The sequence below is a fragment of the Pteropus alecto genome, unplaced genomic scaffold, assembly GCF_000325575.1.
Source record: "Pteropus alecto unplaced genomic scaffold, ASM32557v1 scaffold114, whole genome shotgun sequence".
Classification (NCBI taxonomy): Eukaryota; Metazoa; Chordata; class Mammalia; order Chiroptera; family Pteropodidae; genus Pteropus; species Pteropus alecto.
The window spans coordinates 2769747-2781374 of record NW_006435793.1 but is presented as its reverse complement, the minus strand read 5'-3'; the positions used below and the strand labels follow the sequence as shown (position 1 = coordinate 2781374).

The following is an 11628-nucleotide window of genomic DNA, read 5'->3' as shown; positions in this document are numbered from 1 at the left end:
AGACCTCCCCCACCTTCCCCCCTTGCACACACATTGTGAGATAGGAAAAGAGGGGGAGATGTGGATGTTCCTTTAAGTACAGAGAACATCTTCACTGAATACCTGGCCAAGAGGCAGTGATAGAACAGAGGTTAAGAACAGAGATGGGAATAAACAGCCTGGGTTGAAATCCCATCTGTCTCATTTACTAGTGGGGTGATCTTGAGCAAGATACTTCATCTCTCTGGGCTTTGGTTTCCTCATCTATAAAAAGGGGATGATAATAGTACCCTAAATGGTTGCAGCTGCATCGGACCCTGTGTAGGCATCAGGAGGCCTACAGGTCCTGCCCTCAAAAGGCAGCAGTGTAGATTAAACATATATTTTTAAAACCAAGTAAATGTGGTCAAATGTAAAGCAAATTAAAAATGAACAATCTCTGGCAGATTGTTCTCTGCCAGGAGTGAAAAGAAAAAAAAAAATCCATTGAATGAGCCCAGACTTCATACTTTCTCTTCTTTCATTTCAGGAACTCCCCACACCCTGAGGTGTCCCTCTCCAGACTCCAGGTGGTGACCTCTAGCACTGATGTGGCCTTCCATACACCTGAGAGGGCAGTGATTAGTTTCCCTTCAGACCAATCCTTCCAGGTCATTTTAAATAAGCTAGAAAAATGCTGTCAGAATCCCACCAACAGAAACTTGAAGGCTGCAGGGCATAGGACAGAGAAGCAGATATGGGGTCAGAAGACCATGAATGCCCACTCCACTGCTCACTAGTGGGGACATCCCAGGCATGACTCCCTGCTCAGAGTATCCGTGTCTGTAAAATGGGGATAATGTTACATGCTGGGGCTGTGCTGAAGCTCGACCTGAGATAATGTAATAGGGTGACACTGTGCAAACTGTAGAGGAAGAAAAAAATAAACAGGAGGGGTGACAGCAGTCATTATTAAACACGGCCTTAGCCTTAATTGCCTGAGAAATGAGGTCAGGGCCAGACAGAGTTCCAGTACTCTCTGCCTCCTAACCTTAGGTGGGAGCAGTGGATGATGGAAACCATAATTGGTCCTGCATCCACAACTGATTGAAGATGATAATGATAATTGCCCTTTAAAAACCCCTATGTTTCAAAGCACCTGTCTGATAATACTCAAAATGAAAAAACGGCCATTCAAAGAAGAAAAAAGTGTTCAGGCTAATAGTTAAAGAAATGCAAATTAAAATAAGGCACTTTTCTTTTTTGCCTTTCATATTAATAAAAATGAAAAAACAAACCAAACTCTCACACCCACAGCTGGTGGGGATGCTCATTGGCTTTTTCTGGAAAGTAATTCAGTAAGTGATAACATATACCTTGAATTAGACTCCCTGACTCTGCAATTCTACTTTTAAACATCTATTTGAGCAGATAACTAGAATGCCTTATACACAAAGTTGCTCGCTGCAACACTATTTATAGAAAGTTTGGATATCTACTTATCCAACAAGTAGGAATTAAAAAAAATAATTTTAGTACATCCATGCAAATTTACTATATTAAAATGAGCTCTTAATGACATGGGTAACTGCATATATTTAATGTTAAATGAAGAAAGTAGGCTGTAAAATTATATATCCAAATATATCTCAGCCACATAAAGAAAAACATTTGGCACAAAACACTGCAGAGTGATCTTCCCAAATGTGAACAGCATTGGCCTCTGGGTGGTTGGATCGTGATTTCTTTGAAAATTCACCTTTTCGGTACTGTGCAGATTTAGTAAAATGAATATGCACTGCTTTGATAATCACAAAAAGTGGGAATAGAAAGAATCAATCAATGGCTTAGGACCAGCTAAAGGTGAAATGAAGGTCATTATTTCTGGGTAACCTTCTCCAACATACATAAAACTGTGTGAAACTAAGAAACCAATAAGCAGACTTGCAAACATATCACAACTTGCATACTAGAATGGGTTTATGCAGAAGTTACATGGCTTGCAGGCTGAGGGTCAATGGTGCCTTACTGAATTTTTTTTTAGGGCTGAACCAGGTTTTCAGTTAATATATATATTTTTTAATTTAAGTTAAAAACGTTCAAACTTTTTTTTGACTTTGTAAGAAATATTTTATATCGCAACCCCATTACACATAAATATGTACAACAAAAACAAATTTTACCCTTCCAACCTGCAAAGAATGTTGTTTTCTACTGTTTTTCAAAATGCTGCTCGTGAACCACTAAATTGATTCCACTACCCTCCAGCATGCTGTGGACCACAGCTAGGAAGACACTGGTGGACAAAGAAAGCTGGGCCTCCCTTCTCTCACATGTCCTGGTCTGGGTTCTCAAAGGTGTACAGAGTATTTGAGCCACAACAAGTACTCTCCTGGCCAAGACTGGGTTGTGAAAGAAAAAGGATGAATGTTAGAAAGGAAAGTGCACGCCTTCTAGCAATCAAGAAAGAGGCAGAAGCCCTTGCAGTCGAGGTCAGGCAGGTCCAGCCCAGAACAGTCAAGGCCCAGGGCATCCAAATAGCTCCTGGAAGCCATCTCAGCCTGAGGACTTCTTTGCTCTAATAACCAGCATATAGTTGCAGTGGTAACCTAAGGTGGAACAGCAGAAGATAAACTTGTTTTTGCAATATTAAATTTCTCCTAACCACGCCTTGGCTCTCCAACACACTATGATACATGGCTCTTACTTCCATAGGACTTTGGTGCTATTTACCACAGAATAACATGGCCTTTCTTTTTTCCAGTGATTAGTTTAGACCCGCTCCTTCCTCTTGCACCTATCTCTATGTGGAATTGCCTGACTTTGCAGGGTGGATGCTGCCTATGGGTGGACATGGGTGGGATTAAGTAGTCCCCATGGCTTGTTATGTCAGAAGCATCTGGGTCTCTTAGCTGGGAGCTGGTCAGCTGGGGCCTCCATGAGGAAGACCACTGTTATGGACTGAATGTTTGTGTCCCCCAAGTTCTTATGTTGAAACCCTACCCACAATGCGATAGTGATTGGGAGGTGGTTATACTTAGATGAGGTCATGGGGGTAGGGCTTCCGTGATGGGATCGGTGCCCCTATAAGAAGAAACAGGTGAGAGCTTGCTTCTCTCTGCTCTCTGCCATGTGAGGGTACATGAGAAGTTGACAGTCTGTAGCTTGGAAGGAGACCCACACCACAACTTACCATGCTGGCACCCTGTTCTTAGGCTTCCAGACTCCATAGTGTGAGAAATTTCTCTTGTTTACAAGCCACCCAGCCTATGGTACTTTGTTATGCAGCCCAAACCAACTAAGATAACTACCAACAGCTGTCACTTCTGTGTCTCTAGATGGAGCCGTTTAGTATAGGATACAGAACTGTTATAGAAATAGAGCAGGGGTTTGGGGGGTGGGGTGGGGAGATGAATTCGAGAGAAAAATGAAAAAAAGTTTCCAGTCTATATAAACTTTAAGAAAAATGTTCTCCTTTGGATCCCAGTTTCTCTAGATGTCACACTGTCCACTCCATGATGATGCCAGTTAAGTTTCCTAAGATTTTTCCAACTAGTCCAGTCTGTCTTCCTTTTGTGATCCTGGGCAAAGGAGGCCAGGGCCACCAGGGGCAGAGGGGAGGTTCCGGAAGCATTAGTAGTTACCAGCTACCAAGCCCAGACCAGGCTCTAGGGACTTCCAGCTGCTCCATGTCCTCCCACGCTTCCACGGTCCTCACTGGCTCTACATCTAGAACCTTCTCTGGCCTAAGCCTAGCTTTCCCCACCTCCATCCTCACCTTGGCTCACACATCTGGCCTCTGGAGGCCAGGAGGAGGAAGGGTCCTCAGGATCAACTGAGCCAGATTGAGGAAATGTACACAAAGTGGCCTGTGAATGATAAAGTGCTACAGGAATATTTATTTGCTGTTGGCGCTACACGTCTATACAAGTCTGTGCATATCTAGCAATATATAGAAAGAACCATAAAACCAGTCACACTCTCTGACATAACCTCGGACTGTGAAACACAGCCTGAGGAACAAAACAACAGAAGAGAAAGAAAAGAGGCAGAGATGTCCATTACAGTAGTATTTACAATGGCTAAATCCCAGACAAGGCTTACTGCGCAACAAGTGGGGCACTGTCAGGCAAAGTGTGAAAAAACAACAAATAAGCAAGTTGGAATGAGACACAAATATCCAGCTCATATTAGGGAAAAAAGCAGAAGGCAAAGGAGTGTGACTAGCCCAATGGCAATTAAACAGTTAATGTCTGCAAAGTGTGATTTGCTTTTCATGTTTTTTGCTTGCTGATTTTTCACACATGTGTGCCTTTTGGTGTGTGTGCCTGGGGGTGGGGGGAGCACTGCTAATCCTTAGCTTTAAAGCTGGTGACATGGAAATTTAACATCAGACAAAAATGCAGGATACCAACAATAACAACAGTGATTGACGTTGTTATTGGCAACAGTGCCAGGAGCTCTGCTAAGCATTTTAGTCTTGGTAACAATGCCATCATCCCGACCCTACAGACAAGGAAAGCAGGGCTCAGAGAGGTTCATGACTTGCCCAGGGAAACACAGCGAGTAAGTGGAGGTACTACAATTCAAAGGCAGGTCAGCCTGACCCCAGGGCACATCTTAACCAACGACTTTGCTTCCTTTGTGCTCTGGAGGGCAAAATCCAGCCCTGTGGATTAAAATTACTGGAGGGACTATTTTAGCTCAATCTAAGAAGAAACAACCTTTCGGGAAGAGAAAAGGAACAGGCTACACTGGGAGGCAGTGAGCACTTGGTCGTGAGAAGCATGCAAGCGGAGTCAGCCTCTGCCAGATATGCCAGACATGCAATTAGACTCCAAAGGTCCTTGGGAATACTGAGGGCCTAAGATCCTAGTGAAGCTCTCAGCTGTTTGAAACAGGAGGAAAAGAAAAAGAAAAAGAAAAAAAGATTGAGAACAATACCTTGCCTGCATTCAGTTCAGAAATTGCTGCCAGAATCTGCTGCCTGGATCCATCTGTCTTAATACCCAGCTCCTTCAAGTCACCATCGGTAAGCGTGAGGAATGCCTCCATATCCACCTGGGAAGAAAGAAGGGGGATTCGCTACCATCTGCTTGATGCCACACCTCTTTTTTCCCAACCACAACAGGAATATCATGATTATGAGCTATTAGTGCTTATTAGTAGTGAATTAATTATGACTCTTTCCAATTCCTGGCTTTACGCTAAAAGTTTAGTTGAAAGCAGCATTAAGAAGTAACTCTCCTCAGCTCTAGCCCTGGGATTTTCAGGATAGGTAGGTACACTTTGAAAAGACCCTGACAATGAAACAAGTAAGGAAAGTCTCCAAGGCAGTAATCTGAGTGGCTAGAGGGGTAAAAATCCAAGTCCTGCTATTAGAAAGTGAATTCCAGTTTTGCTACACTTTTAACAATATCGGCCACTGCACAGAAAAATGTGGGTATATGGTGGTACTCACCATGTCTCCCCCCAGAGGACAAGAGATGCAGACTGTGGAGAGACAGAGTGAAAAAATAAACAAGCAGAAGCAATAAGAAAAGAAGAGCCATGGAGAACTGAGGCAGAGAAAGGCTCTGAATAAGGGCACCTCAAAGCCATACAGCCTTTGGTTTCCACGGGAGAAATCCTAACATTTCTGTCATCCCACCCGCACCTCAGCTCCGGGAGAAATAGCTCCCACCCCATCTTTCCTTCTCTCTTTTAATAGTCACTTTAAAATCCTCGATTGAAAAAAAAAAATCTTGAACCAGGTTTGAGCCAGTGGGGAAGGATCTCCAACTCCAAGCTCTCTCCGAGATGCAGACATCCCCCACCTCTACGACAACTAGCTCCTCTGGGGCTTTACAGCTCATGAGATGCCGAGGGGCTGAACGAAAAAGTGACATGGTTTTGGCTGAAACCACCGGTTCCCTGGCCCCGCAGGACTCCCCCCATTCCCCACCACGCAGACCTGTGGCAGAGACCCCACACCCAGTCCCCATGGCCAGCTCCTCAGAAGGCACAGAACATAAAAAACAGAAGTAGGCAGCCATTAGCAAGAAAATCAGGAAAGATCTTCTTGACAAGAAAAATCACTGCTCAAGTTCAAAACGCCAAGGAGGCAGGAAAGATAGGGCAGAAAGCAAACCAAGGAAGAAAGCCACGGCACCCCAGTCTGTTTCTTGAACCAAAATACAAAAACTCCTCAATTGCATCTCAAGCTGTTTAGGGACAATGAGTGATTCCTGTGATTACTACTGTATTTATTTGAACAAAATGAAAAATTTTTAACAGCTTATTGAGATATCATTTACCAACCAAACGATTCATCCATTTAAAGTGTACAATTCGATGATTTTTAGTACAGAGTTGTGCAACCATCGCCATACTCAATTTTAGAACATTTTCATCCCTATTAGCAATCACTCCCCATTCTCTCCTCCCCATATTCCCTGGCAACCACTAATCTACTTTCTGTCTCTACAGATTTGCCTATTCTGGACACTTCATATAAATGGAATCGTAGCATATGTGGCTTTTTGCGTTTAGCTTCTTTGACTTAGCATCATGTTTTTGAGAGTCATCCATGTCGTCGCATGTGTCAGTGCGTCATTCCTTTTTTAATGCCAAGTTACATTCCATTGTATAGAGATAACACGTTTTGTTTATCCATTCATCAGCTGATGGACATTTGGGTTGTTTCCACTTTTTGGCTACTATGAATAGTGCTGCTATGAACTTCTGTGTACAGACATGTTTTTAACTCTTTTGGGTGTATACCTAGGAGTGGGATTGATGGGTCATACTGTAAATCTATGTTGATCATTTCGAGAAAATGCCAAACTGCAGAACAGTAATATTTTAAATATGTGACTGTGAGTGCTGTTAAGCAAATAGGAATACTCAGATTAATACAGACTCTACATCCAGACATTTAACACAGATTCATTAGGATTTGCTTTTGACCCACTTTAAACCTAAAAGGCTGCCAGACAAACTTTATGAGAGAGAACAGTGCTCAAAATTACAAAAATTCTATTACGACAAAAGGTCCCCAGGATTTCACTGTAATGAACTGAATTAAATGTGAACATGAATTCTATTTCTTCAGCTGTCTCAGCGAAAAAGATCAATCTAGACTAGCAGAATGAAAATCCACATATTTAGACATTTTTTTTTTACAATGATTTAAATTAACACTCAAAAAGAACATCCTTACCTCTTGCTCCTCAAAAATGGGCTGATATTTCTCAAGTGATAATTTCTTAAGGATTCCAGTCAGTTCATCTTCAAGAGGGAAAGATGTAAAAATAACACATTTTAGAACAGTAAATGTATCAAAAGAGTGATCTTCAAACTTTCATAAAGCAGTGGTAATCTCTTTTCATATGAAATACTACAAGAAAGCCCAACCCAGAAAGCACATCTAAGCTGGGTGCTTGCATGTGAAGCTGGAGGCCACACTCCTCCCCTCAGGGCAGGCCCTAGGCATCAACCAAAGGTGCATGGTGAGCTATAAAGACAGAAGACAGGGACGTTCATGGTTAGGCTGACTCTCTAACAGCTGCAGCCAAGTCCTCAGAATTCTAGATGCTGGGACTAAAGCTCTGCCTTCTGTCCTAGAACAGTTTTTAACCACGATTTCTTGACTGCTGGCCACTGCGTCTGCAGTATATGCTAATAATGCCAGCAAGTCTTCAGCTACTCAGAGAAGGAACTGAAGAGAACAGGGCTTGAAAAGAGAGTTTGGCTCAAGTGTGCAGAGACTAGGGGCTTCCCAAAGGAAGGACGCATCTCAGTAGAGCAGCAGAGCCAAAGGGGCGGAGACCAGGGGTATCAAGATATCGGAGCAGGAAGAGTAAATAAAGGAAACAAGACCAGCATCTGTGGGGCTTGAAGAAATATTTATTCACATATTCAGTAAGTATAAACACCAGACTAGGCATTAGAGACTCTACAGGGGCCAAAACAGACAATAAGCAGGTTGATAGGCCAAAGGCAGCGAAGAACACAAATGCGTGGGGCAGGCTAACAGAGCATGGGAGGATGCTGTTTTATAGAGAGTGGTCAGGGAAAGCCTCTTTTATAAGTGACATTTGAGCACTAAATGAAGGAGCGAGATGTGCAGATATCAAGGGAAAGGGTAGCAGGCAGCATCAGGCAGAGGGAACAGTAAGTGCAAAGATTCTGGGGCAGTAGGAGCAGTTCACAGAAGAGTAGACTGGAGGGTAGAAGGCCCGAGTTCCTTCTTTTATTCACTCACTGAGCAATGGCTACTAATGTGCCTACTACATGCTGGGAATGCAAGGACAGGAAGTTCCCTGCTGTGCAAGAGCTCTGTGTGGCTGGGAAGATACAATGAAGAGGGTGACAGCTGATGCACATTGCTCACCATCCAGTAACTTGTCCTGGAAGACCCATTTGCTCTTTATGGCAACTCTATGAGATAGACCCTATTACTATCTTCATTTACAGATGAGAAAGCGAGGCACAGAAAGGTTGGGCACCATATCTTGGGAGGGTCTTGTTGCTAACCCACGGCAGGGCAGGGATTCAAACCCATGGTCTGGCCACCAGGCCTGTGCTATGCATACCGCTCTGGCACTTCTCCCATTGGTGATGAGTTCTAGGGTAAAGGCCATGAACAAAGAAATCTGGGGTCAGAGAAAACAACTGACCCAGCCCAATGAATCAAGTCCCAATGCAGACAAAATCCATTGTAGCTTCACGACACCAAACCTTCATGACATCAAACCTTTCCCTCCACATGCAGTCTCTCTCCACAGTGGTGTGCTAGTAAATGTTTAACAATTGGATCTCGGGGGGAAATGTATGCACCTATGTAGGTACATAAGTTTACTGCAGATTTTACTGATTTAAATATGTAACATACAACTTACATATAATAATAAATTATACAATACTCTATTATAAATTTCGTGTAGCCAATATCTTCATTGCATTTCAGGCATTTCACTGAATTCTTTCACTGATTTTTGCCTTACTCCTATACCCATAGCTACGAGTGCAGTTCCAACGCGAAGGCTAGCTGATAGCTCCGTTTACGTGAACACGTAAGATGAAATGAAACAACGAAGACGTACACTAAAACTTCATGCGAGCAAATGTGCTGAATCAGAAAACGATTTCGAATCCTAGATGAATATTTTCTCAATTTTTGTGCTATTCACAATATAACAGCTACAGACATGACACTTTTACATTTAACTTGCATAAATAACATTCTCTTCATTGCTGTCTAGATTATGTCTAGATGATCTATAAAACAATAACTCAAGTCCTGACTGCTGCTGTTCACTGATTTCCATGGTATAAATATCATCCCCCCCGCATCATAGCTGATTTCAACCTACCAATGTAACGTTCCTGAACGTGGAATTGGGAAGAGATGCATAGAAGTAATACATCATTACATAATATTCTTACCATACAGATAAAAGGAGATATAAATGATCTCAAGAGCACAGATATTAGTAAAATGCACTTAAAATCAGCAAATAATAATTTTGCTTTAAATACTACATGCCTTTATATTTAATATAAGTTCATGTAATTTTTTTTTGTTTTTCCTTTTTTGTCTATTTTTAATATTTTATTGTTGTAATTTGACTTTTAACAGCTGTTTAACCACCAGCTTATATATTTCCTATAGATGTAATAATCAGCTCTGGCCCGCCACTGCTCCATCTCTCCTCGGCCCTCGTGGCCCAGCCCAAATGCCCACTCTTCAGTGACGCCTGCCATGGCACTCTGTACTTTGCTGATCACATAGGTCTCATCCCACCTGGGGTTACACTCATTTAATGTGATTATGTTGAATGTATCTAACTCCCCAGGCTGACTGTGAGTTATCCTAATGCCCAGCACAGGTTACAATACCCAGTGCTTGCCCTAGAAGCCTTCATGGAGAGAATGAGAGGCTGAGAAGGTGACAGGCCTCATGCATGCAGTCCTCAATTGGGGCCACACATTTCCCACAAAAATACCATAAAGAATAACTGTTTGGGGATGGACTACAGCCTCTGTCCTGTGACAATCTAATGTCCAAATGACAAGGGTCCCACTGCCTCAGGACCCAGAAATTTCAGAAGGGAAAACTAGGCTTTCTAAGCAAAAGAAATTAATCTAAAAAGAAATTGTTGTCAGGTTCTCCTCTGTTTTCATCCCAACTAGGGCTCTATAAACTTTTTAAAATAATGAATGTGTCAAAAAAAAGAGTGGGGTACAAATACCTAACTGAACCGTAGGGGTTTTGATTCCTAAAAGCCTCTGAGGAGGGAGAATTCATGAATGGAAAGTTGAGACTTGACATAGAAAACACGGTTAGGGAGGAATAGGGTTGCTAGTGAATTTCTGAAGCTTTTATAAATGATCGTACTAGATATCACAAAACAATAAAGCAGCTCCCAAATAAAGAGGATGTCAATGGCGGCATGCATTTATCAACTCGAGACAGACTAGAGTCCGTGCAGTTGACTTCAACTTATCACTTGCTGGGCGGAACCTGCTCGGCACTTCCTTCCAGCAGTTGCAGGGAGGTGCCCGCAAATGCACGGGTGAGGCTCACACACACGAGATTTTCCTCCCCTCTCTGATCTATCATACTCCCTGATTTGTATCTGCCTGGGCCCCATCTCTCGCCGAAGCTCCATGCCCCCTTCCCTGCCTCCCCACTCCCAGAAGCCACAAAAGGGCAGCTTTAAAAGACAACATTCTTCTGTTCGTCTCCCTTTATCTTTCCTGGGGACTTACTGCAGGGCCTCTGCTCCTGCCCTGCTGTCCACTCTATCTTCCTTTTCTCATCATCCCCGTGGGAGGGGCTTGTGATTCAAGCATGAAGGTTCCAAAGTTCTCCTGGTTGCAACAGACATCTCCTTTTTGCTTGCCCAATATCCATCCTCCTCCTCTTTCTGGAAAGAGCACTTTAATTTTCCTTTGAGGAGCTGCTTCTCTTCCTCTCCCAATACACACGGTTTGGGCAGGGCAGATCCAGACTCAGGCTCCAAAGACACATGACCTAGGCCTGGCCAACAGCACGTTCCACCCCCATAGACACAGAGGTAGGCAAGGATTGGCAAATGACCCAAGTCGTTATAAATACAGCCAAGGCAGGCCAATGACCTTTACCCCTGGGCTTTTGCAGAACCTACCAAGAAAGTGGTACTCCTTCTGCTGGGGTGGCTAAGGAAGTAAGCCAGAAGCTGCTAGGGGCATCTTTGCCACCACTTGGAGAGAACTTGATATATGGATAGAAACAGTCCCAAGACACCTGGATCCAGACCTACCTGAGGCACACCCTAGACACTGCCATCACATAAGTCCACAAATTATCAGTTTTTTTGGTTTTGTTTTTGCTTAAACCAGTTTGAGTGGAGATTCCATGACTTGCAACTGAAAGAATTGATTTGTACGAGGTTCAGGGAATGGTACATAACTGGTGTTGGGGAAACATTTCTAAGGGTTTCTATGTTTGTATATAAAAACAAAACTCACCTACATTCAAAAAGTATTTGAGGGAGCTTACCATATCTTAAACACGGTGAAGACAAAAATACGAGGTAGAATCAGGGAAGGGGAGAGAAATGTTGTTTGTTTCAAATAAATCTGACCTAGGGTGGCTACTGCCATTTAAAGCACCTGCCAAGTCACCATGGCAAAGAGGAAAGA

At 43.0% G+C, this 11628-nt stretch overlaps 1 protein-coding gene across 1 annotated transcript in view; it reads right to left on the bottom strand.

The window, feature by feature from the left end:
• Window positions 1-11628, bottom strand: part of ANKS6 (ankyrin repeat and sterile alpha motif domain containing 6) — a gene marked incomplete at its 5' end in the record, with an annotated part of 44991 nt that overhangs the window by 2775 nt on the left and 30588 nt on the right. Inside the window, 2 exons of the mRNA XM_025046541.1 lie at window positions 4903-5019; window positions 7160-7227. Coding sequence (XP_024902309.1) covers window positions 4903-5019; window positions 7160-7227 — 185 coding nt within the window. The remainder of the gene's footprint in view (window positions 1-4902; window positions 5020-7159; window positions 7228-11628) is intronic.